A 27,669-nucleotide genomic window follows, 5' to 3' on the forward strand; every position below is an offset into this window, starting at 1 on the left:
ACAGGATTGCTGTGTGTTAGCTCTAGGTTTATCTTCTTGTGCATGGTACCAATTATCTCTTTGCACAGGGTACCATACATGTTGTACAGGGAACTGATTATCCTCCTGAATAGTGTACAATTTATCCCGCCCTCCCCCACATAATTTTGTTCCATCCTGTCCTGAAGGCACTGACTCTTTCTTGAGTATGGTACCGTGAGCACCAGCCTTCCTGCACTTTATGCATGTGTTGATTTTTCCATTGTGTTAGCACCTTGTGTCTTTGATGCCAAATTTAATGAAAAGTTCACTTTAGTTGATTGATCAACAGAGGGCTCTGTAGCATTCATCAATCCAGTTTCAATGCATTAATCTTGTATTTATACAGTGCATTTAAACTATAAAGATGTTCCAAGACACTTCATGGAGGCATGAGGAAAAATAAATTAGGAAGTGTGACTAAAAGCTCAGTTACAGAGGTGGATTTTAAGGGGGGTCTTAAAGGTGGGGAAGGAAGTGGAGAGGCAGAGGGGTTTAGAAAAAAAAAATCCAAGTATGGGACCTAAGTAGTTGAAAGGCACAGCCACGTATGGTGGGGTGAAAGAGGGGAGGCAGGAGGCTGGAGGATGTTGCAGAGAAAGGGAAGGGTGAGGCCATGGATGGATTTGAGGCCTGACAGACCAGAAACCTATGTAGATCATCGAGGATGGGCAAGCAAGACTTCCTGTAGGATAGAATACAAACAGCAGAATTTTAGAGGAGCTGAAGCTGTTCAAGGATGGAAAATGGAAGGCCAGCCAGGAAAGTTGTGGTATAATTGAACCTAGATGTGACAAAGGTGTGAATGGGGGTTTCATAAATAGGTAGACTGGTGCAGTGTTGAAGGTAGGTGAAGACAAAAGAAAAATTGAATAGAGGTAAGCCACATGCAGTAATCTTACTAAATTAAAGGTGTATCTGCATGTACTTACACTATTACACATGCTACAGCAAAAATTAAATGTGATACAAATAAACAAGAACATGATTATCATTCAAATGTTCCTTTGCCCTTACCTGTTACAGCAGAAAAGCTTAAAACATTGGAACATTAGAAATAGGAGCAGAGGTAGACCATTTGAGCCCGCTTTGCCATTCACTAAGATCATGCCTGATTTTATACCTCAACTCCACCTTCCTGCACTACCCACATTCCTTTGATTACCTCACATTCTTCTATACTCTAAGGAATATAGGCCTAGCTGACTGAATCTTTCCTCATAGGGCAATCCCCTTATTCTGGAAATCAGTCTGGTGAACCATCATTGTACTATCTTTAAGGCATATATATCCTTCCTTAGGTAAGGAGACTAAAACTGTACACAGTACTGCAACTATGCTCTCACCAAGGCCGTATATAATTGTAGTAAGACTTCTTTATTGCACTCCGATAAAGGTTAACATACTATTTGCTTCCCTAATTGCTTGCTGTACCTGCATGTTAACTTTGTGATTCATGTACAAGGACATCCAGGTCCATCTGAATGCCAGCATTTCCCAGTCTCTCACCATTTAAAAAATATTCTGCTTTTCTATTTTTCCTGCCAAAGTGGATAACTTCACACTTCTCCACATTATATTCCATCTGTTTGTTGTTCCTCATTCTTTTAGAGCTTGTGGGTAATTCAGCCACCATTAAATAGTAATAAATGTTTCTATATGATCTGAGCATATTCCATTGTGTTTTAATCTAGGTGAAGTGGTGACATCACATGAAGAATTGGCTTTAAGGGTGTTACATCAATGGTCAGTGATTCCTGGGGCTGGAAATAAATTGGTTCCTGAGCACATTGAAACACGACCCCTCTACCATTCGGACAGACCAGGCTTGGAACAGGTGATTTCAGCATTAGGTGTTGAATGCCCTTGATAGCTGAGAGCTTCAACCATTATGTGATGTAATTTGTGACCTTTTTATATGACCCACTTCCATCATCTTGCATATTATAATATGTGTTACGCATGAACTGTCCCAAAATATAGCATAAACGACACCATGAAATAGTGGGAGCTGAAGTTTAGCAATTTTATATCAGCCTATCTTATAATTATGGGTAAACACTGGACTGCATTCTGAACTCAATACACAATGGGCTGGATTTTATGAGCCCGCTGCCGATCTCGGTGTCAAGCTCAAAAAATGGCAGCCCCCACCCCCCCCCAAATCACGTGGAGGGGACGGGCTGTCCGTCGCAGACATGGCACCAGCTGCCTGTGTGTAGGCGCTGATGCCATTTTTCAAGGGCAGTCAGCCATGCTAGGATATTTACATTTTTAAAGTGAACCCCCTAAAATGAAGTAAACAAAGTTCCAATGTCACTTTTCCACCCCCAATAGCAATTACATTAACTATTTGCCCTTCCCCCCAAAAAGACACTTACCTTTAACATCTGACCTTCCCCCGCTGCCCCCAACAAACTGCAGAAAGTTTAAGGTTAAATCTTCCCAGCATCCCCTACACCCATGACGTGTATTTGACCCTGTTTCCCCCGCCCCCAACCGCACTGAAAATTTTACCTCCTCCTCCCACCCCACCAGTGTGGCACCTCGTTTCCCCGGACAGGGATCTGAAAGTGCAGGTGTGCAGGCCGCCGCAGCCCACAAGATTGAGGGCGAGTATATTTAAATTAATTAATTTTATTGATCCACTGGGCGGATTGGGTCAGGCCCTGCGGTGTCGAGGTCTGTGGTGGGCCTCATCCGGAGCCATCTTCAGCCTTTCCACTGCCACGTCATGGCATCAAGGGCTTGTTAAGATCCAGCCCAATATTTTGCCAAATACTTGACCTTTGACATTGAGATTTGGGTTGGCCTGTTCTCTTTATAAAAGATTTTTATAAATGGAAAAAAATCATTACCTGCGTACCGAGGGACTGAATGCACCGTCAAGCTTGCACAATACTAAGTTACCTAACAACAACTTGCATTTATATAGCACCTTTAACATAGTAAAATGTTCCAAAGCACTTCACAGGAGTGTTATCGAGCGGAATTTGACACCAAGCCACATAAGGAGATACTATGCTTGGTCAAGGAAGTAGGTTGAAGGAATGGCATAAAGGAAGAGAGAGAGAGTTAGAGAGGTGGAGAAGCTTAGGGTGGGAATTCCAGGCCTCGAGAGTTGAAGGCGTGGCCACCAATGGAAATCGGGAATGTGCAAGAGGCCAGAATTGGAGGAACACAGAGCTCTCAAACGGTTATAGGGCTAGAGGATATTACAGAGATAGGGAGAGGTGAGGCTATGGAGAAATTGAACACAAAGTTGAGAATTTTAAATTGGAGGTGGTGCTGGGCCAGAAGCCAATGTAATATTAACCCATTACTACTTTCCTTTTCATGCTTCCAGAAAATTTCCCGCTATCTGCTGGAGGCACAATAACAAAGGATACTTATTATTCAATCAAAAAATGTTTAACTATCAGTTAGTGATCTCGGCCATTCAGTGATGCTGGTGGAGTACGTATCTTCAATAAATTTTGTAAAATTACTCCATGCAGTTTGGTGAGAAACAATATGCAGCTGTTTGAGGAGTATACAATCTATGTAAATCTACCAGGGGAAGAGTTAGTGGCTTTCCGGTGGCCATGAATCCATCGGCTTGCACCGAGGTTTGTCAGCCTCCTTTGACTCCTGTCAGCTTGGCTCAGTGGTAGAACTTTTGTCTCCCAATTAGAAAGTTGTGGGTTCAACTCCACTTCAGGAATTTGGCATATAATGGAGCCTGACATTTTGGTGCAGCACTAAGGGAGGGCTGTCGAATCAGGGTTATAAGCTGGTAAGGGCACCTTACATGCGCCTGAGCAGCTGACTGAGTCTTCTCCAGCTCCTCGTCCTTCTCTGGTCAGCAGGGAGGTTCAAGTGAGCCTTGAAAGGAGGAGGAGAGGCTGACCTTCACAGCTGGGGGGGTCCCCTCAGGGCACTCTGAGTGTAGACAGCAGCTCCTTAGCCCCTCCACCAGTGAGCCCAACTCCAGTAGCCACAATGACTGAGGAGAGTCCTGCACCAGTCCAGGAAACCCTCAGGCAGCCACGGCCTTCCAGGTCTCAGGCAGCCAGAGGACGGCCGCCAAAGTCGTCACAGGCCAAGGGGCATCTTGATCAGCAGCCTGCCCCCAGCCCAGCTGCTAGCACAGGGTCACACCTTGTAGAAACACTCGTAAGCGTGTAAGGAAAACCACATGGAGACACTTGCAGCTTCACGGGTATTTGAAAGTGATTATTCTATCATGCATTAATTGCGAGCTGCTGACCTCATCCTTCCCCCTTAATGGATGCCAATGTAAGCACAGCCCTCATTAACATATGATCTCCCATGGGCTTGAGCATGTGGTTCTGCTGGGGGCTAGGCACAGAACACAAATAAAAAAGGAGGTAACAGACTGCATGCATTGAGGTGAGTCTTTATTATTTTACTCTGAGTGGTCATCAGAGAGGCTGGAAGCGGGTAAGTACAAGATTGTTTCTTGCCTCCTTGGCCCTTCACTCAATCTGCCTGGTCTCTGGTGCAACGGCTTCAACATCCAGTGCTGCCTGCCCATCACCTTCCTCCTTGTCCTCCTCATCGGTGGAGGAGTGTTATTCAGTCATGCCCTCTTCATGCAAGGCCTCCCCCCTCTGCAGTGCCAGATTGTGAAGAACACAGCACACCACAATGATACCTGAGACCCTCACAGGGCCGTACTTCAGGGCCCCACCGGATCGATTCAGGCACCAGAATCTCATCTTCAGCAGCCCAATGGACTGCTCGATTGTCGCTCGGGTAGACCTGTGGCAGGTCTTGTATCTCTCCTCTGCTGCATTGCGAGGGTTCCTCACAGGCATGAGTAGCCATATTTTCAATGGGTAGCCCTTGTCCCCCAGAATCCATTCCTGAAGGCGAGTGGGGGGTCCTGAAAAGCTGTGGGGCCAGGGATTATCGAAGTATGATGGCATCGTGGCTGTTTCCTGGGAAACGGGCATACACCTGCAGAAAATACTTTTAGTGGTCGCAGACCAGTTGAACATTGATGGAGTGGAAGCCCTTCCTGTTGATGAAGGCATCTGGCTGGTCCGTGGGAGCCTTGATGCTCACACACCTGCAGTCTATCACACCTTACACCTGGGGGAATCCAGCGATGGCCCCGAATCCGATGGCCTTCTGGGCCTGGCTGTCAGGGTCTATCCAGTATGGCACATAGGGCATTGGTCACCTCCTTGATGCAATGGTGGGCTGCTGCCTGGGAGACCCCACACATGTCCCCGGTGGATCCTTGGAATAATCCAGACATGTAAAAGTTTAGTGCTACTGGGATCTTTAGGGCCACTGTCATAGGGTGACCCCTGAGTCCCATAGGTTGCAACTTGTCCTGCAGCAGGGCACATAAGTCAGTGATGGCCTCCCTGGAGAGCTGCAGTCTTTGCTGTCCATGCTGGTTGGACATTTGGAGGTAGCTGAGTCGAGTCCAGTACACTCTCTGGCCATAGGTGGGCTCTTCTTGCCATGGCCAGCTATTGCTGCTCACGTCCTGCAGCTTCATGGGCAGGCAGAGCTGTCTCCTGGGCATGCAGAGCTGTCTCCTGGCCTGCCCTCCGTTGAAGCTGCCCATCACGCTACAGGGGTCCAAAAAGACAGGGTGTGTGTGAGACCCACGACAGGTGATCAGTGGGCCTCCAGTGCGCTGTCGATCATGTTATTTATTCATTCATGGGATGTGGGCGTCACTGGCTAGGCCAGAATTTATTGCCCATCCCTAATAGCCCTTGAATTGAATGGCTTGCTAGATCAATTAAAAGTCAATCACATTGCTGTGGGTCTGGCATTACATGTAGGCCAGACCAGGTAAGGACGATAGATTTCCTTCCCTAAAGGAGATTAGTGAACTAGATAGGTTTTTATAACAATCGACCATGGTTTCATGATCACCATTAGACTAGCTTTTAAATTCCAGATTTATTAATTGAATTCAAATTTCGCCATCTGCTGTGGTGGAATTTGGATCCATGACAACAGAGCATTAGCCTGGGCTCTGGACTACTAGCAGTAGGCACACTCATCAGAGACCCTGCTCAGCCGGCACTCCCACCCGAGACCCAGCTCAGCCTGCACTCCCACCCGAGACCCTGCTCAGCCTGCACTCCCACCCGAGACCCTGCTCAGCCTGCACTCCCACCCGAGACCCTGCTCAGCTGGCACTCCCACCCGAGACCCTGCTCAGCCGGCACTCCCACCCGAGACCCAGCTCCGCCTGCACTCCCACCCGAGACCCTGCTCAGCCGGCACTCCCACCCGAGACACTGCTCAGCTGGTACTCCCACCCTCCCGAGACACTGCTCAGCCGGCACTCCCACCCGAGACCCTGCTCAGCCTGTACTCCCACCCAAGCCCCTGCTCAGCCGGCACTCTCACCCGAGACCCTGCTCAGCCGGCACTCCCACCCAAGACCCTGCTCAGCCTGTACTCCCACCCAAGCCCCTGCTCAGCCGGCACTCTCACCCGAGACCCTGCTCAGCCGGCACTCTCACCCGAGACCCTGCTCAGCCAGTACTCCCACCCTCCCGAGACACTGCTCAGCCGGCACTCCCACCCGAGACCCTGCTCAGCCTGTACTCCCACCCAAGCCCCTGCTCAGCCGGCACTCTCACCCGAGACCCTGCTCAGCCGGCACTCCCACCCGAGCCCCTGCTCAGCCTGTACTCCCACCCAAGCCCCTGCTCAGCCGGCACTCTCACCCGAGACCCTGCACAGCCGGCACTCTCACCCGAGACCCTGCTCAGCCGGCACTCCCACCCGAGACCCTGCTTAGCCTGTACTCCCACCCAAGCCCCTGCTCAGCAGGCACTCTCACCCGAGACTCTGCGCAGCCAGTACTCCCACCCTCCCGAGATCCTGCTCAGCAGGCACTCCCACCCGAGACCCTGCTCAGCCGGTACTCTCACCCGAGACCCTGCTCAGCCGGTACTCCCACCCAAGCCCCTGCTCAGCCGGCACTCTCACCCGAGACCCTGCTCAGCCGGTACTCTCACCCAAGCCCCTGCTCAGCAGGCACTCTCACCCGAGATCCTGCTCAGCAGGCACTCCCACCCAAGACCCTGCTCAGCCTGTACTCCCACCCAAGCCCCTGCTCAGCCGGCACTCTCACCCGAGATCCTGCTCAGCAGGCACTCCCACCCAAGACCCTGCTTAGCCAGTACTCCCACCCTCCAGAGACCCTGCTCAGCCGGCACTTCCACCCGAGACCCTGCTCAGCCAGTACTCCCACCCGAGACCCTGCTCAGCCGGCACTCCCACCCGATACCCTGCTCAGCCAGTACTCCCACCCGAGACCCTGCTCAGCCGGCACTCCCAACCGAGACCCTGCTCAGCCGGCACTCCCACCCGAGACCCTGCTCAGCCGGTACTCCCACCCGAGACCCTGCTCAGCCGGCACTCCCACCCGATACCCTGCTCAGCCGACACACCCACCCGAGACCCTGCTCAGCCAGTACTCCCACCCGAGACCCTGCTCAGCCAGTACTCCCACCCGAGACCCTGCTCAGCCGGCACTCCCACCCGAGACCCTGCTCAGCCAGCAATCCCACCCGAGACCCTGATCAGCCGGCACTCACCCGAGACCCTGCTCAGCCAGTACTCCCACTCTCCCGAGACCCTGCTCAGCCGGCACTCCCACCCGAGACCCTGCTCAGCCGACACTCCCACCCGAGACCCTGCTCAGCCAGCAATCCCACCCGATACCCTGCTCAGCCGACACTCCCACCCGAGACCCTGCTCAGCCAGTACTCCCACCCGATACCCTGCTCAGCCGACACTCCCACCCGAGACCCTGCTCAGCCAGTACTCCCACCCGAGACCGTGCTCAGCCGGCACTCCCACACAAGACCCTGCTCGGCCTGCACTTCCACCCGAGACCCTGCTCAGCCAGTACTCCCACCCGAGACCCTGCTCACCCTGTACTCCCACCCGAGACCCTGCTCACCCTGTACTCCCACCCGAGACCCTGATCAGCCGGCACTCCCACCCGAGACCCTGCTCAGCCAGTACTCACACTCTCCCGAGACCCTGCTCAGCCGGCACTCCCACCCGAGACCCTGCTCAGCCGACACTCCTACCCGAGACCCTGCTCAGCCAGTACTCCCACCCGAGACCCTGCTCAGCCGGCACTCCCACTCGAGACTCTGCTCAGCCAGTACTCCCACCTGAGACCCTGCTCAGCCGGAACTTCCACCCGAGACCCTGCTCAGCCGGCACTCCTACCCGAGACCCTGCTCAGCCAGTACTCCCACCCGAGACCCTGCTCACCCTGTACTCCCACCCGAGATCCTGCTCAGCCAGTACTCCCACCCGAGACCCTGATCAGCCGGCACTCCTACCCGAGACCCTGCTCAGCCGACACTCCCACCCGAGACCCTGCTCAGCCAGTACTCCCACCCGAGACCCTGCTCAGCCGGCACTCCCACCCGAGATCCTGCTCAGCCGGCACTCCCACCCGAGACTCTGCTCAGCCAGTACTCCCACCTGAGACCCTGCTCAGCCGGAACTTCCACCCGAGACCCTGCTCAGCCGGCACTCCCACCCGAGCCCCTTCTCAGCCGGCACTCCCACCCGAGACCCTGCTCAGCCGGCACTCCCACCCGAGACTCTGCTCAGCCAGTACTCCCACCTGAGACCCTGCTCAGCCGGAACTTCCACCCGAGACCCTGCTCAGCCGGCACTCCCACCCGAGACCCTGCTCAGCCAGTACTCCCACCCTCCCGAGACCCTGCTCAGCCGGCACTCCCTTCGGAGACCCTGCTCAGCCGGCTCTCCCAGCCAATACCCTGCGCAGCCTGCACTCCCACCCACCCGAGACCCTGCTCAACCAGTACTCCCACCCGAGACCATGCTCAGCCGGCACTCCCACCCTCCTGAGACCCTGCTCAGCCGGCACTCCCACCCGAGACCCTGCTCAGCCAGTACTCCCACTCGAGACCCTGCTCAGCCGGCAGTCTCACCCGATACCCTGCTCAGCCGGTACTCCCACCCACCCGAGACCCTGCTCAGCCGGCACTCCCACCCGAGACCCCGCTCAGCCGGCACTCCCACCCGAGACCCTGCTCAGCCGGCACTCCCACCCGAGACCCTGCTTAGCCAGTTCTCCCACCATCCCGAGACCCTGCTCAGCCTGCACTCCCACCCGAGACCCTGCTCAGCCGGCACTCCCACCCTCCTGAGACCCTGCTCAGCCGGCACTCCCACCAGAGACCCTGCTCAGCCAGTACTCCCACTCGAGACCCTGCTCAGCCGGCACTCTCACCCGAGACCCTGCTCAGCCAGTACTCCCACCCGAGACCCTGCTCAGCCGGCACTCCCACCCGAGACCCTGCTCAGCCGGCACTCCCACCCGAGACCCTGCTCAGCCGGCACTCCCACCCGAGACCCTGCTCAGCCGGCACTCTCACCCGAGACCCTGCTCAGCCAGTACTCCCACCCGAGACCCTGCTCAGCCGGCACTCCCACCCGAGACCCTGCTCAGCCGGCACTCCCACCCGAGACCCTGCTCAGCCGGCACTCCCACCCGAGACCCTGCTCAGCCGGCACTCTCACCCGAGACCCTGCTCAGCCAGTACTCCCACCCGAGACCCTGCTCAGCCAGTACTCCCACCCGAGACCCTGCTCAGCCGGCACTCCCACCCGAGACCCTGCTCAGCCAGCAATCCCACCCGAGACCCTGATCAGCCGGCACTCACCCGAGACCCTGCTCAGCCAGTACTCCCACTCTCCCGAGACCCTGCTCAGCCGGCACTCCCACCCGAGACCCTGCTCAGCCGACACTCCCACCCGAGACCCTGCTCAGCCAGCAATCCCACCCGATACCCTGCTCAGCCGACACTCCCACCCGAGACCCTGCTCAGCCAGTACTCCCACCCGATACCCTGCTCAGCCGACACTCCCACCCGAGACCCTGCTCAGCCAGTACTCCCACCCGAGACCGTGCTCAGCCGGCACTCCCACACAAGACCCTGCTCGGCCTGCACTTCCACCCGAGACCCTGCTCAGCCAGTACTCCCACCCGAGACCCTGCTCACCCTGTACTCCCACCCGAGACCCTGCTCACCCTGTACTCCCACCCGAGACCCTGATCAGCCGGCACTCCCACCCGAGACCCTGCTCAGCCAGTACTCACACTCTCCCGAGACCCTGCTCAGCCGGCACTCCCACCCGAGACCCTGCTCAGCCGACACTCCTACCCGAGACCCTGCTCAACCAGTACTCCCACCCGAGACCCTGCTCAGCCGGCACTCCCACTCGAGACTCTGCTCAGCCAGTACTCCCACCTGAGACCCTGCTCAGCCGGAACTTCCACCCGAGACCCTGCTCAGCCGGCACTCCTACCCGAGACCCTGCTCAGCCAGTACTCCCACCCGAGACCCTGCTCAGCCGGAACTTCCACCCGAGACCCTGCTCAGCCGGCACTCCTACCCGAGACCCTGCTCAGCCAGTACTCCCACCCGAGACCCTGCTCACCCTGTACTCCCACCCGAGATCCTGCTCAGCCAGTACTCCCACCCGAGACCCTGATCAGCCGGCACTCCTACCCGAGACCCTGCTCAGCCGACACTCCCACCCGAGACCCTGCTCAGCCAGTACTCCCACCCGAGACCCTGCTCAGCCGGCACTCCCACCCGAGATCCTGCTCAGCCGGCACTCCCACCCGAGACTCTGCTCAGCCAGTACTCCCACCTGAGACCCTGCTCAGCCGGAACTTCCACCCGAGACCCTGCTCAGCCGGCACTCCCACCCGAGCCCCTTCTCAGCCGGCACTCCCACCCGAGACCCTGCTCAGCCGGCACTCCCACCCGAGACTCTGCTCAGCCGGTACTCCCACCCGAGACCCTGCTCAGCCGGCACTCCCACCCGAGACCCTGCTCAGCCGGCACTCCCACCCGAGACCCTGCTCAGCCAGTACTCCCACCCTCCCGAGACCCTGCTCAGCCGGCACTCCCTTCGGAGACCCTGCTCAGCCGGCTCTCCCAGCCAATACCCTGCTCAGCCTGCACTCCCACCCACCCGAGACCCTGCTCAGCCAGTACTCCCACCCGAGACCATGCTCAGCCGGCACTCCCACCCTCCTGAGACCCTGCTCAGCCGGCACTCCCACCCGAGACCCTGCTCAGCCAGTACTCCCACTCGAGACCCTGCTCAGCCGGCACTCTCACCCGATACCCTGCTCAGCCGGTACTCCCACCCACCCGAGACCCTGCTCAGCCGGCACTCCCACCCGAGACCCCGCTCAGCCGGCACTCCCACCCGAGACCCTGCTCAGCCGGCACTCCCACCCGAGACCCTGCTTAGCCAGTTCTCCCACCATCCCGAGACCCTGCTCAGCCTGCACTCCCACCCGAGACCCTGCTCAGCCGGCACTCCCACCCTCCTGAGACCCTGCTCAGCCGGCACTCCCACCAGAGACCCTGCTCAGCCAGTACTCCCACTCGAGACCCTGCTCAGCCGGCACTCTCACCCGAGACCCTGCTCAGCCAGTACTCCCACCCGAGACCCTGCTCAGCCGGCACTCCCACCCGAGACCCTGCTCAGCCGGCACTCCCACCCGAGACCCTGCTCAGCCGGCACTCTCACCCGAGACCCTGCTCAGCCAGTACTCCCACCCGAGACCCTGCTCAGCCGGCACTCCCACCCTCCTGAGACCCTGCTCAGCCAGTACTCCCACTCGAGACCTTGCTCAGCCGGCACTCTCACCCGAGACCCTGCTCAGCCAGTACTCCCACCCTCCTGAGACCCTGCTCAGCCGGCACTCCCACCCGAGACCCTGCTCAGCCTGCACTCCACCCGAGACCCTGCTCAGCCGACACTCCCACCCTCCCGAGACCCTGCTCAGCCGGCACTCCCACCCGAGACCCTGCTCAGCCGGCACTCCCACCCTCCTGAGACCCTGCTCAGCCAGCACTCCCACCCGAGACCCTGCTCAGCCAGTACTCCCACTCGAGACCCTGCTCAGCCGGCACTCTCACCTGAGACCCTGCTCAGCCAGTACTCCCACCCTCCCGAGACCGTGCTCAGCCGGCACTCCCACCCGAGACCCTGCTCAGCCGGCACTTACACCCGAGACCCTGCTCAGCCGGCACTCCCACCCGTGATCCCGCTCAGCCGGCACTCCCACCCGAGACCCTGCTCAGCCAACACTCCCACCCGAGACCCTGCTCAGCCGGTACTCCCACCCACCCGAGACCCTGCTCAGCCGGCACTCCCACCCTCCCGAGACCCCGCTCAGCCGGCACTCCCACCCGAGACCCTGCTCAGCCGGCACTTACACCCGAGACCCTGCTCAGCCGGCACTCCCACCCGAGACCCCACTCAGCCGGCACTCCCACCCGAGACCCTGCTCAGCCAACACTCCCACCCGAGACCCCGCTCAGCCGGCACTCCCACCCGAGACCCTGCTCAACCAACACTCCCACCCGAGACCCTGCTCAGCCGGTACTCCCACCCACCCGAGACCCTGCTCAGCCAGTACTCCCACCCTCCCGAGACCCCGCTCAGCCGGCACTCCCACCCGAGACCCTGCTCAGCCGGCACTTGCACCCGAGACCCTGCTCAGCCGGCACTCCCACCCGAGACCCCACTCAGCCGGCACTCCCACCCGAGACCCTGCTCAGCCAACACTCCCACCCGAGACCCCACTCAGCCGACACTCCCACCCGAGACCCTGCTCAGCTGGCACTCTCACCCGAGACCACAAACCTGTTGCAGAGCACACAGCACTGTAGGCTGACAATAGCCTCACCTCCCTCCTCTTCCCCTATTCAGTGCTGTTCATGGTTGCCTACCCGTCGCGGCACTGAAGCCTCGCCTCACTGCTACCACCTTCCAACGGCCTGGAATCCGAAGGCATGTGAGGGCCACCCGCAGTCCACTTAATTCCAAGTCCCCCATTGAATCGTGATGAATTAGATGCTAATGTTTTAAAAGTAAGTAAATGTTCTACATTTTAAAATACATTCCTGTTACGCGGGGTGTCAAGGCTGCCTTGGTGGTTTATCTGAATCACCCCCTCCCCCCGCAACTCCTCCATTCGCACTTCAAAAAGGCGCACAAAATTCAGCAGCATTTATGTTTCATTTCTGATCATCCTCCAGGGCCGTCTTCAGATGTGGGTGGACATGTTTCCAATGGATATGCCTCCTCCTGGGCCTTCTGTTGATATATCACCTCGCAAGCCTAAAAGGTAAAAGAGAAATTCTAATGGAAAAACAAATAGAATGATATGGCTTTGCAGGAACAGTGCATTGCTGGACAGCTGTGATTTATTCTTTAAAAGGATATTAAACTCCATTCTTGCAGCCATTCCTTTCATTCAGTCATTCACTCGTCTCATCATTACTGTAAACCTTTCTTTGTTGCTTTCTATCCCTCTCTCCTCAGCACTCTGTGCTCATTTATTTCTATGGCCTGAACTGACAGGGTATAGTTGGGATTTCTAAAAATTATATATAAATTCAAAATATCCACTTTGAAAACCAAATGTTCCAAAGTCTATTTCTGAAATCATCTGTGGCCCACCTCAACTCTTCAGCTGGGACCTAGATCAGTTTTAGAATTGAGGATGTTGAGTTTCTTTTTACTTTTTAACGTTTTCGTGCTCTTATTTTCTCCCCTATTTAATGGTAGATGCTGGGAAATCTGATACACTGGGTATGATATTACTCTCTTTGATGAGTAGGAATAGTTAGGTTCAGATTTCAAAGCCAGCGGCGAAGCAACGGCGCTCACTGCTGACTTTGAAGAAAGCTGCCCACAAAGATCTAGTGATCTCAGTAGCACAGATTTCCCCTTTCCCGATGTCAGTTTGAATCTGGCGCCAAGTCAAGGGGATCTCCAGGCGTACAGCAACATTGATGTCATCATGCAGGGTAAGCAGCCAATCACATTGAAGTAATCGGACATCCCAGAGGTAAGGCGCACTGACCTGAAGGCAGAGCAGCAGATTGACTGGAGGCCAGAGGGAACACGAGTGTCAGGGAGTAAGGTTAAAAAAAGACTAAAAGTGCTGCAGAACAAGGGAGGGTGCTGATTGGTGAGTATCTCGTGAGTTTTTTTATGTCTTTAATAAGTCTTTAGTTTATTTCTGTTAGGTTTAGTTAGTCTAATAAATAGAGGCATGGCAGGGCACCTCAGTCCAATGGAGTGCACATGCTGTTCCATGTGGTAACTCTAGGATGACTCGCATGTCCTGGGCAATCACATGTGCAGGAAGTGTCATCAGCTGGAGGAGCTTGAGGTCTGGATTTCAGAGTTTGAACAGCAGCTGGAGCCACTGTGGTGCATCCACGTGGCTAACAGCTATGTGGATAGCACTTTTCTAGAGGTTGTCACCCCGCAGCTTAAAGATGTGAAGGCAGATAGTCAATGGGGGAATAGGTTACTGCCAGACTGTAAAGCAGGACCTGGCATCTCACTGTCTAACCAGTATTCAGTGATGAATACTAGCGAGGGTGATGATTCTTTTGGGGAATACAGCCAGAGCCAAGGCCACAACACCATGTGTGGCTTAGCTATGCAGGGAGTGAAAAAGGAAGGCCAGGAAAGCAATAGCGATAGGGGATTCAATAATTCGGGAACAGACAGGCATTTCTGCGGCCACAGGTGTGACTGCGGAATGGTATGTTGCCTCCCTGGTGCCAGGGTCAAGGACGTCACTGAGCAGCTGTGGAACTTTCTGACGGGGGAGGATGAACAGCCAGAGGTTCTGGTCCTTATTGGTACCAATGACATAGGTAGAAAGAGGGATGAGGGTCCTGCAGGCAAATTTCAGGGAGCTAGGAAAGAAATTAAAAAGTAGAACCTCAAAGGTGGTAATCACTGGGTTACTGCTGGTACCAAGTGCTAGTGAGCACAGAAATAGGAGCATAGTGCAGCTGAATACATGGCTGGAAATATGGTGCAGGAGGGAGGGCTTTATCTTCCTGGGACATTAGGACTGGTTCTGGGGAAGCTGGGACGTGTAGACAATGGACAGTTCACACCTCAATGGAGCCAGGACCAATATCTTGGCAGGGAGGTTTCCTAATGCTGTTGAGGAGAGTTTAAACTGACTTGGCAGGGGGAATGGGAAGCTGAGCATAGATTTAGAAGGAAGAGAAGCAAATCAGGAACTAGAAGGCCAAATATTCGTGAGTATGGAAGGTCGAGGAAGCAAAAGCTAGAAAATAGACAACAAAGGAGTTGTTCAGTGATTAGTGGTATATACTTCAATGCAAGGAGACTAGTGAATAAGGCAGATGAGCTGAGGGCAAGATAGACACCTGAAAGTATGAAATTGTATCTATTACTGTAATGTGGATAAAGAAGGGCAGGGATGGAAGCTCAGCATTCCTGCTTACAGTGTTTCCAGACAGGATAGAGAAGGGGATAAAAAAGGAGGGGCGTTGCAATACTGATCAAAGAAGCAATTACAGCTGTGAGGAGGGATGATATGCTCGAAGGAACATCAAATGAGGTCATATGGGTTGAACTGAGGAACAAAAAGGGGCAGTCTCACTGCAGGGAGTATACTATAGACTCCCAAACATTCAGAGGGAGATAGAAGAGCAAAAATGTAGGCAAACTGTTGAGAAATGTGGAAACAAAAGGGCAGTAATAGTAGGGAATTACAACTACACTAATATTAACTGGGGTAAAATTAGTGTAAAAAGTATAGAGGGCACAGGATTCTTCAAATGTATTCAGGATAACTTTTTTAGCCGGTATGAAGCAAGCCCAGACAGAAAGGGCATCTGGGCAGGTGAAAGAGGTATCAGTGGGGAGAGCATTTTAGTGGTAATAATCATAATTCAGTTAGATTTAGAGTAGTTATGGAAAAGGATAAAGATAGACCAAGAATAAAAGTTTTAAACTGAGGAAAAGCCAATTTTACCAAGCTGAGATGTGATTTGATAAAAGTGGATTGGAAACAGCTGCTTCAAGGTAAGTCAGTGTCAGAGCAGTGGAAGGCATTCAAGGAGGAGATAAAGAGGGTTCAGAACAAATATGTTCCCACAAAGAAAAAGGGTGGGACTCCCAAATCTAGACCCCACTGGATGTCAAAGAGCATACAAAGTTTGTTCATTTGTTCGTTGGTGTCATCTTCTTCCCAGCATGTTGACTGCTGTGGATCTCCACCTCTGTCTCTCCAGTGCTGCCCTTACACATTACACATAGGTCAACTGCATCCAGTCCATTATATCCATCATCCAGTTTCTTTTCTGCTTCCCTCTCCTATGTTTTCCATTGATCATTGCTTCCAATAATTGTCTCTGTCTACCTTCTGCTCTTATGATGTGACTGAAATACTGTATCTTTCTCTCTTCTTTGTCATACACTGATTTCCTCTTTTCTCCAGCCATTTCCAGCACTTCCTCATTAGTCTTTCTGTCTGTGTAGGATATGCGGAACATCCTCCAATATGTCCACATCTCAAATGCATTCAGCTTATCAATAGTTTCTTTGTTTGTTGTTCATGTCTCTAAGGCTTATAACATAGACAACAAAATGTAGCATCTCAGCATTCTTTTCTTGTAGTCCAGGTTCAGTTTCTTTGATGTTAACACATCCTTCATTCTGACAAAGCTGGTTTTGGCTATTTCAGTTCTCCTTCAGATCTCATAATGACAAGGATAAAGCAAAAAAAAACTTACGTCAGATGCCAAAAGCTCAATATTGCAGAAATCCTAGAGGAGTATAGAAAATGCTGCAAATTAAAAAGGAAATTAGAAAAGCAAAGAGAGGGCATAAAAAATATTGGCAAGTGAAATCCAAAGATGCTTATAAATACATGAAGAGAAAGAGTAGGGCCAATTAGAGTCCAGAAAGGTAACTTGTGTGTGGAGGTGGAAGACGTGGGCATGGTTCTTAATGAATACTTTGCATTTGTCTTCACGAAAGAATTCTGCAGACATTGCAGTTAAGGAGGAGGTGTGTGAAATATTGGATGGGATAAACATAGTGAGGGAGGAAATATTAAGGTGGTTAGCATCAGGCCCAGATGAAATGAATCCCGGTTGCTAAGTGAAGCAAAGGAAGAAATGAAGGAAGCTCTGACCATTTTCCAATCCTCTCTGGCTATAGGCCTGGTGCTGGAGGACTGCTAATGTTGTACCATTGTTTAAAAGGGGAGGAAGGGATAGCCAGAGTAATTAAAAGCCAGTCAGCCTAACCTTAGCGGTGGGAAAAATATTGGAAAAGATTCTGAGAGACAGTATAAATCGTCATTTAGAAAGGCACGGGTTAATCAAGGACAGTCAACATGGATTTGTTAAGGCAAGGCCATGTCTGACTAACGATTGAATTTTTTGAGGGGATAACAAGGAGGGTTGATGGGAGTAGTCTGTCTGATGTAGTCTGCTTGGATTTTAGCAAGGCTTTTAAAAAGATCCCACATGGCAGACTGGTCTGAAAATTAAAAGCTCGTGGGACCCCAAGGAAAGTGGAACGTTTGATCCAAAATTGGTTCAGTGGCGGGAAGCAAAGGGTCATGGTCGACTGGTATTTTTGTGACTGGAAGGCTGTTTCCAGTGGGGTTCTGCAGGGTTCAGTACTGGATCCCTTGCTGTTTGTGGTATATATCAATTATTTAGACTTAAAAGTAGGCGGTATGATTTAAGAAGTTTTCAAATGATGCAAAAATTGGCCGTGGGGGTTGATAGCGAGGAGGAAAGCTCTAGACTGCAGGAAGATATTAATGGACTGGTCATGTAGGCAGAAAAATGGCAAATGGAATTCAATCCAGAGAAATGTGAGGTAATGTATTTGGGGAGGGCAAGCAAGGCAGTGGAATACACAATAAATGGGGAATTCTGAGAAGTGTAGAGAACCAGAGGGACTTTAGAATGCATGTCCACAGATCCCTGAAGGTAGTACGAGAGGTAGATAAGCTGATCAAAAAGGCATACGGGATACTTTCCTTTATTGGCGTTGGCCCAGAGTATAAGAGCTGGGAGGCTATGCTGGAACTATATAAAACATTAGTTAGGCCACAGCTGAAATACTGCATTCAGTTCTGGTGACCACATTACAGGAAGGATGTGATTGCACTAGAGAGGATACAGAGGAGATTTATGACGATGTTACCAAGACTGGAAAATTTTAGGTATGTGGAAAGATTGGATAGGCTGGGATTGTTTTCTTTGGAACAGAGGAAGCTGAGTGGAGATTTAATTCAGGTGTAAAAAATTATGAGGGGCCTTGATAGAGTGGATAGGAAGGACCTATTTCCCTTAGCAGAGAGTTCAATAATCAGGGGACATATTAAAACAATATGTAGAAGATTTAAAGAACAGTTGAGGAGTAATTTTTTTCACCCAGAGGGTGGTGGGGGTCTGGAACTCACTTTCTGAAAGTGAGCTAGATGCATAAATCCTCATTGCATTAAAAAAAACACTTGGATATACACATGAAGTGCCGTAACCAACAGGTCTACCAACCAAGTGCTGGAAGATGGGATTAGACTGCATAGCTCTTTTTCAGTCGGCACATACATGATGGACTGAATGGTCTCCTTCTGTGTCTTAAACCTTTCTATGTTTCTATTCTCACAGACGGAAAACCAGGAAGCGAACTTAATTCATTTAAAATTTTACAAGTGAAGTGAATGATTGGGACATACATATGGGATTTAAAATAGAACCTGAAATATCAGAAACAAAGTTTTAAAAACGAATATTATTTTACAAAGTGATGTTTTTATTATAATGGAGACATTTGACATTCCACAAATGTAACATTAGCTTTCAGGGCCTGAATGGTTTTTCAGCAGCAATTATGAACTTGGTACACAAAAACCCATTTATACTTCAGTCAAAAAGGTGTAACTTTTTCAAAGGTTTTTACAGTGAGGCTAATCATGTAAGAGGGCAAATTCTCATCAGTTCAGTGATTCCTACTTAATTGCAGTCTGGGGGTGCCTCAGCAGTACACGTTTGGAGAAGTGCAAAATCACTGATAGCAACTTCTGGATTTTCCTGTTATTCTGAGCAGACATTGCTGTCAGTTTCAGAGGAGTAATGACAGTAAGTGCTGACAGTTTGGTTGTCATTGTTGCTGCAAAATCTGCGCCATTAATTACTACTTAGGCTGGGAAGTTGGAGCCAATGTAACATGACTTATTACAAAAGTAAGTACAGTTCTAACCAACTGCTGTGGAGTGGACTGAAAGCTATAAGTGATTAATCTAAATTCTGATGATCATAAATTACAAAATTTTGCTTTCTGGTGTCAGCAGAATTTCTTGATTCCCTGAAGTCTTGTAACTCCCTCCCAAGTCTCTATTATTGCTTCCCCTGTAGCACCACGGATCTCTAATGGTTTCTCTCCTGCACGTCTGGTCACAGACATTACATTCCTTTCTCATTACCACACTATCACCTAAGCTGTGCCTAAGGCCTCCATCCTTGTCCACTCCCATTTCATTACTTACATGCTACACCTTGGAGATATCAGCTTGAAACATGGGTCAGCTGATAATATTCTCGAAGCTGCCAATCTCATTAAGATCTGATAGAACTAAAACATCCTCCAGCTAAATGTTGGGAAAATTGAAGCCATGCACTTTAAGCTCCTGCAAACACCTTCCACTTCATGAAAATCCCTACCTGCCACCCCAGACTGGGTTCAGAGGTGAGGAACTCTGATTACTGCTCCATACTGAGCTCAGCTTCCTCTAATTCATTATCAGTATCGCTCTCTGTTACTTTTGAAAAATCGTCCACCTGCTCCACTTTTTCTCTTGCTCTCTGCCGCAGGAATCCTAACCTATGTCTTTATCACCTTGAGGCTCGATTTCTCTAACATAAAAGCAAAATACTGTGGATGCTGGAAATCTGAAATAAAAACAGAAAATGCTGGAAATACTCAGCATCTTCCCCTCCCCTGTCAACAATTCCGAAGGGATTGTTCCCTCCGCGACAACCTGGTGCACTCCTCCATTATCCCCAACACCTCGTTCCCTTCCCACGGGACTTTCCCATGCAATCACAGGAGGTGTAATACCTGCCCTTTTACCTCCTCTCTCCTCACTATCCCAGACCCCCAACACTCCTTTCAGGTGAAGCAGTGATTTACTTGTACTTCTTTCAATTTAGTATACAGTATTCGCTACTCACAATGCAGTCTCCTCTACATTGGGGAGACCAAACACAGACTGGGTTACCGCTTTGTGGAACACCTCCACTCAGTCCGCAAGCATGACCCCGAGCTTCTGGCTGCTTACCATTTCAACACTCCCCCCTGCTCTCATGCCCACATGACTGTCCTTGGCCTGCTGCAGTGTTCCAGTGAACATCAAAGCAAGTTCAAGGAACAGCACCTCATTTTCCGATTAGGAACTCTACAGCCTTCTGGACTGAACATTGAGTTCAATAATTTCAGAGCATGACTGGCCCCTTTTTATCATTTTTTTTTTACCATTTTCCTGCTTTAAACTGGTTTTTCATGTTTGTGCTTTTGACCTGGGCTGTTCATTATTCTGTCATTAACACTCTCTGCACTAATGCTTTGTCTTTCACCACACCATTAGCACACTCTCTTTGCCTGTGCCCCATGACCTCCTTGTCAGTTAATCTCTCCGGCCCTCTGTCCTATCACACACCTTCCCTCTTGTTCTCTTCTCCCCTCCCCCACCACCCCCCACCTCCCCAACAGCTGCTTCACTTGCTTAAAACCTATTACATTTCTAACCTTTGCCAGTTCTGATGAAAGGTCACAGACCTCAAACGTTAACTCTGCTTCTCTCTCTACAGATGCTGCCAGACCTGCTGAGTATTTCCAGCACTTTCTGTTTTTATTATAGCTCAATTTCTCTGGTGCTTGCCTTGCTGCCTTCTTTGCTTCCACCTTGCATAAATGATGATTCAACCAGAATGCCATGGCTTGTGTTCTCACCCAAACTAAGGCCTTTGTCCACATCATCCCTGCCCTTGCCATGCTCAAGTGACTCTCCATTTGAATCGACCTTAAGACATTCAATCTCAGCTTCATATCAGTCCATGGTTTTATCCTTCCCAAACTCGACAATCACCTCCAACAATATGTCCCTTCATGCACCCTAAACTAAACTCAACTAAACCCTCAGCTTTATAAACAGGGCTGTACCGCTTGTCAGCTATTCCTCGTAGTGCACCATCGGTAGCTGCTCCTTCAGCTATCAGGTCCCCACCCCTGGAATCTTCCCTTGTCATCTTTCTCCACTTTCAGAAACCTTGTAAAGTCTCTTCTCTTCATCCCCTCTTAACCCAATCCTTCCTTATTTCCCTCCTTCATGGTGTCCATAGTTGTTCATTGCTTTGTAAAGCTGTGAGGCAAATCTTTGAATATGACCTGTAGAAATGTTGGGTGTTTTACATTTTATTTAGGTGGAACTGTTGTTTCTGAGGAAATCAGATTGCCTCCAATTAAGTGTTTACATGATGTGTCTTGTCTTAAGTGTCTGTGAGTCTTTGACAGACTGTTGTATTTGATTGCAGTTATGAACTCAGAATAATTATCTGGAATACCGAAGATGTCATATTAGAAGATGAGAATTTTATTACAGGTCAAAAATCAAGTGACATCTATATCAAAGGGTAAGAGCTTTATGTGATTAAAATTTAGTTTTTAAATTAGAGTAGTGTCTTACTGAAAACTGGATTAAAACACATTACAATCTTACTGAAACTTTGCAAAACAAATTTAAATATTGATTTAGTCATTCCATCTAAGTCTTGATCAGGAACTCGCTGTATAAGGAATGAAAGGTACAAAACTTCTATCCTACTCCATTGCACACTTTATGAGCACAATTGCCTTCTCTGCCACTAAATTGTCTTACGCTCCAATGCTCCTACTTTGGAAAAATAAATTCATTTTCTGCATTAATTGTTGAACTACTAAATAATGAATTTAGAAGTCCAGAGTGCACAAGAAACTAAACTGCATTTGTCCAATGAATAAACAGATACATAACTGGCAGCAGGTGTGTATTTGGAATATATACATATTCTGCTTAAGTTCATCTGTTCATATTCAGTGTGGATGCAACTACATCCTATCACAAAATTTTAAGTGATTATTCAAATGGGTTAGTCTTGGATCCTAGTGAAGGCTGTGTGATGGTTTTTCTCAGTTCATTCCAGTTTGAAGTAATGGTTTGGATTCACGCTCATATAATGTGTTTGTATCTGTTGCATGTATGTTTCATACTCTGGGCAATGTTTAGTAATGCAGAAAGTGTACATTGTCCACATGCTCAATCAATAAATTTATTTCAACTTCTTTCAGTGTTGGAGTATTCCCTAAAAGTGAACACATATATTTTGGGAAATGCTGCACACGCACACAAATACAAACCTTTATGACTGATAAATTAACATTCTCTGGGTTAATTTGGATAGAAAATATTATTGCTTAATTCCAATTCAAATTGCTCTTCAATTTTGAATGTCAAATGTAGACGCCATTTCTGCACCCACCCTTGATCTTTGCTTGTCCAGTGGCATGTGAACTAAAGTGCTTGGACAAAAATATGGGATTATGCACTTGAGGGTAAGTTTGCCAAGGCACCCAATTTTGCCATAGGTAACTACTGAGACATCAATGAGGCCACACAACTGGGAGACATAGCAACATGAAAGAATGCCAAAAATCAGGTCCAATGTATGAACTTTCAATTGTGGACAAGAAACTGTCAACAGCATGCTGCTTACCCAGTGGGTGCACCGGTGAACGTTGGTTCAGGCCTGACAAGTAGGACTCTAAAAATTCTCACATGGTTCTTAGTGATTGGTTTTCAGCAATCATAATCACCTTTCTTTCTGTCAGGTACAACTTCAGCCAATGGAGAGTTATCCCATTGACTGTTATTGACCTCAGATTTGGTAGGCCTCCTTGTTTGAATGCTGCATTGCATTGGAGGCTGTTGTTCGGACCTCTCCTCTTGCATTTAGCTCGTGTCCATGTTTCGATCAAGCCTATATTAAGAGTTCCTCACCTGTTACTGAAGTTTTCAGGCACCTTGGCCCTTCGTTTGGAACTTCCTCCCTAACCTTCTTTGTCTCGTTACTTTCCTACAGCCTTTAAAAACCTCCTCCAAAACCTTATCTTTTAACTCTGTCTTCAGTTAACTCCCCTAAATCTTTTACTGCTTGGTCTGTCCCATTTTTAAGGACCTGGGACGTGTTAGTACTTCAGAAGTTCCATACAAATGTAGGTTGTACCATTGGAGGATTTCAATACCACCCCTTTTAACTTGACTTGAAGACTGCTTTCACTTTTTTTGTGAACTCCTGGGAAAGTTTGTATTGTAAGAACTCTGCTTTCCTGAGACTTTTTTTTTAGCTCTTCCTGTTCTGGAGTCTTCTAAATGCTTCAATTATGCCTCATTTTCCTGTGAACAGGAGACAATAAATATTTACCTATTTTAGTTTCTACATAAGCATTATCCACTAGCAAAAAATTACTTAATAGAAAGGCTCCCTAACAATAACATAAGAGTCAGTACTATAAACATTGCCATAAAACTGGAAGTAAATATTGGCGATAAAACTTCTGCCCCTTTAAGAGCTGGGTTGTATGAGGGGAAGCTTTCCAGTGCCATTGCTGGTGCTGCTGAAGTATAACAGATGTTCCGAGTTATAAAATTGCACGGAAAGTCATATCACTGGATCTCTGCCCATTCTGTGCAGTGTGAGCTTCCAGCAAGGCCTTACGTCAGGTCACGGGAGTGCAAGGCAAACAAAACTGAGAGCTTTAATTTTAATATAATGTATTATATTGAGCTGCATATGGTTATAAACACTGTCTCATGATTCTTGACGTGAATATGCGATGACTTGAGTTTGCCCATACAAGATGCGTTCTGAGTGTAGTCACTTGGTGGACTGACAAGATCTTAGCATTAAAAGGGATCTCATCTTTTGGCAGAATATAATATCCGAAAGTGTCATTTTTCTTTACATTTGTGCAAGTTGTTATTTCAGTTCTAGCTTTTCTTCTGAAGGCTTTTGTTCAAATATTTTGGCTACCACATTTTTAGCTGCTATAGTTGGAATTTTGAAAATAGACATACCAATGATTCATATTTCTCTGTTATTTGGGGAATAGTGAAAAGGGCAAAGGGTATTGGATAAATACTTGAAATAATTTTCAGGGCTCTGGGGAAAAAGCAAGGACAGGGTGGCATAGTGGTTAGCACCACAGCTTCACAGCTCCAGCAACCCGGGTTCAGTTCTGGGTACTACCTGTGTGGAGTTTGCAAGTTCTCCCAGTGACCGCGTGGGTTTCTGCCGGGTGCTCCAGTTTCCTCCCACAGCCAAAGACTTGCAGATTGATAGGTAAATTGGCCATTGTAAATTGCCCCTAGTGTAGGTAGGTAGGTGGTAGGAGAATGGTGGGGATGTGGTGGGGATGTGGTAGGGAATATGGGATTAATGTAGGATTAGTATAAATGGTTGGTTGGCACAGACTCGTTGGGCCGAAGGACCTGTTTCAGTGCTGTATCTCTCTATGACTAACTGGCACAGGTACAGTTGGCTGACGGGTGTCCTTCTGTGTTGAATGGTTCTATGTTACTCGGACGAAAGGAGGACTACTGGGCAGGTCCTCTTGTTTGTATACCCTTACCCACAAAGTTGCATCCACAGGTTGAGACCACACTGAGTTTGGAATGTCAGGGGTTGGTTGCTATTGCACATGAGGTCAATAGTGCTTCTCCTGGACTCTGACCTATGCTGTGTTCATCACATGGGTGGCAATGATGTTGTCAAAGTCAGCACATGCCCGAACTTTTAGGTGTATGACTCATTCCACAATGCCACAGGGAATATCAGCAACAACAGACAATCAGCACTTCACTGATGCATCAAGAAGCTGTCTCATGTTGTTTGATGGGACAAGCAATTCCATTACTTTCCAAGTGGGCACCCAGCAGCAGAATGAAGGATCTGTGCAATAAAAACAGAAAGTGCTGGAAAATATTCAGCAGGTCTGGCAGCATCTGTGGAGAGAGAAACAGATATAATATTTCAGGTCTGTGACCTTTCATCAGAGGGATCTGTGCAATTTGTTTGAGACATCACGGGCCAAATTTTGACCATTGGCTGGCCTATGAGTAGAGCACACCAGTTGGCTATCTTATGTTGCTGACTAGGAGACCTGGTTCTTATCTCCAGCTGAGCCTCATTACCGCACACTTGGCAGCTGGAAAACCGGAACCCCAGTGAAGCATACTGGCTCCAATTCGTCAGAATATCTGTGATCCTATGCCCAACGTGGCCTGGAACAAGAGGTAGTTCAGAATGTCCGCCAGCACTGTGTGGGGGAATGGGTACGGCAGTGGCCCAGATTAATTTTGCACAGCCTGGAGCAACAGTACTGCTGCTCCTGGCCCCACATATATAAATCAACACCTATCTTTGGCTTCCTCTTCAGCTGGACAGCTGCTGATCTCCGTGGTGCAGGTTTCGCCCAGTTTGTTTAAAGTAAAATCAGGGTCACCTCTATGTCATAGGTCAGTGGCATCTTGCTCGGGGTCCCTTGGTTTCCTCACATATTAAAAGAGACTACTGCATGAGCCAGGCAGATGCTTTGGCCATAGGATGTATGCCCCTTTCAAGGGGGAAGCAGCTGGAACGCTGGCTTAAGCAGGGCAATGGGCCATTTTCAGGTTGCTGGTCCACCCCATTTAGACCAGTTGGCCCAAGTTAAAGTCTAACCGCATGATTTTCCAAAGTCCAGGGCACCAATGACAACATCGTCCTATAGGACCACCAGCACACAATCCAGTGTTCCAGGTTAACCTTTTCTATGCCCTTTGAAAATTGTCAAGTAACTAAATGTTTCAAATTTATTCACAAAAATTTTGGACAGCAGGAATCCCATTGGTTTCTAAACATAATGTAGAAGCCTTACTCTCTCTAGCAATGCAAACCTGTCTCGGGTGCAAAATATTTTTATCATTTCAAACACTTTTTTTTCCAGCTGGCTAAAGGGAAAAGAAGATGATAAGGAAGAAACAGATGTGCATTACAACTCCTTGACTGGGGAGGGAAACTTCAACTGGCGCTTTATTTTTCCTTTCAACTACATACCTGCAGAGAAGCAGATGGTTATAAGCAAACGGGAATCCATTTTCTCTTTAGACAAGACAGAACGCAAAGTTCCTGCAGTCCTTGTACTTCAAGTCTGGGATTTTGAAAGGCTTTCTTCTGATGACTTCCTAGGTAAGCCAGAAACTTAGAGTCATAGAGTCATTTACGGTATAGAAAGAGGCCCTTCAGCCCACCGAGTCCATGCCAGCTCTCTGAAGAATAATTGAGTCAGTCCCACTCCCCCATTTGATCCCCTTAGCCCTGCAAGTTTATTTTCATCAATTGCCCTTGCAATTTCCTTCTGAAATCATTGATTTGCCTTCATTTCCAACACCCTTATGGACAGTGAGTTTCAGGTCATTACCACTCGCTGTGTATCAACATTCTTCCTCATATTCCTCCTGTATCTCTTGCCCCATACCTTCAATTTATGTCCCCTAGTCCTTGTACTATCAAAACAGAATGAAACTGAACGGACTACCAGGCATCGACCTAGGCACCGGAAACCACAATGGCAAACCCAGCTCTGTCGACCCTGCAAAGTCCTCCTTACTAACATCTGGGGGCTTGTGCCAAAATTGGGAGAGCTGTCCTACAGACTAGTCAAGCAACAACCTAACATAGTCATACTCACGGAATCGTACCTTACAATGTCCCAGACACTGCCATCACCATCCCCGGGTATGTCCTGTTACACCAGCAGGACAGACCCAGCAGAGGTGGCGGCACAGTGGTATACAGTCGGGAGGGAGTTGCCCTGGGAGTCGGCATCATCAACTCCGGACCCCATGAAGTCTATCCCATGCTAAATGGGATAGATTTCAAACAGATCTATTCAGATAGATTCAAACAATGCAAAACTGGGCATCCATGAGGCGCCGTGGACCATCAGCAGCAGCAGCAGAATTGTACTCAACCACAATCTGTAACCGCACGGCCCGGCATATTCCCCCACTCTACCATTACCATCAAGCCAGGAGACCAACCCTGGTTCAATGAAGAGTGCAGGAGGATATGCCAAGAGCAGCACCAGGCATACCTCAAAATGAGGTGTCAACATGGTGAATCTGCAGCACAGGACTACTTGTGTGCGAAACTGCATAAGCAGCATGTGATAGACAGAGCTAAGCAATCCCATATCCAACGGATCAGATCTAAGCTCTGCAGTCCTGCCACATCCAGCCGTGAATGGTGGTGGACAATTAAACAACTAACTGGAGGAGGTGGCTCCACAAATATCCCCATTCTCAATGATGGGAGAGCCCAGCACATCAGTGCAAAAGATAAGGCTGAAGCATTTGCAACAATCTTCAGCCAGAAGTGCCAAGTTGATGATCCATCTCGGTCTCCTTCTGAAGTCCCTAGCATCACAGATGCCAGTCCTCAGCCAATTCGATTCACTCCGCGTGATATCAAGAAATGACTGAAGGCACTGGATACTGCAAAGGCTATGGGCCCTGACAATATTCCGGCAATAGTACTGAAGACCTGTGCTCCAGAACTTGCCGCACTCCTAGCCAAGCTGTTCTAGTACAGCTACAACACTGGTATCTATCCGGCAATGTGGAAATGTCCTGTACACAACAAG

General features: G+C 49.7%; 1 protein-coding gene across 1 annotated transcript in view; it reads left to right on the top strand.

Moving 5' to 3' along the window:
• fer1l6 (fer-1 like family member 6) overlaps positions 1-27,669 on the top strand; it is a 166,427-nt gene that overhangs the window by 125,313 nt on the left and 13,445 nt on the right. Inside the window, exons 35-38 of the mRNA XM_068032676.1 lie at positions 1,713-1,855; positions 13,125-13,213; positions 21,483-21,581; positions 25,972-26,213. Coding sequence (XP_067888777.1) covers positions 1,713-1,855; positions 13,125-13,213; positions 21,483-21,581; positions 25,972-26,213 — 573 coding nt within the window. The remainder of the gene's footprint in view (positions 1-1,712; positions 1,856-13,124; positions 13,214-21,482; positions 21,582-25,971; positions 26,214-27,669) is intronic.

The sequence above is a fragment of the Heterodontus francisci genome, chromosome 5 (genome assembly GCF_036365525.1).
Source record: "Heterodontus francisci isolate sHetFra1 chromosome 5, sHetFra1.hap1, whole genome shotgun sequence".
NCBI classification, from domain to species: Eukaryota; Metazoa; Chordata; class Chondrichthyes; order Heterodontiformes; family Heterodontidae; genus Heterodontus; species Heterodontus francisci.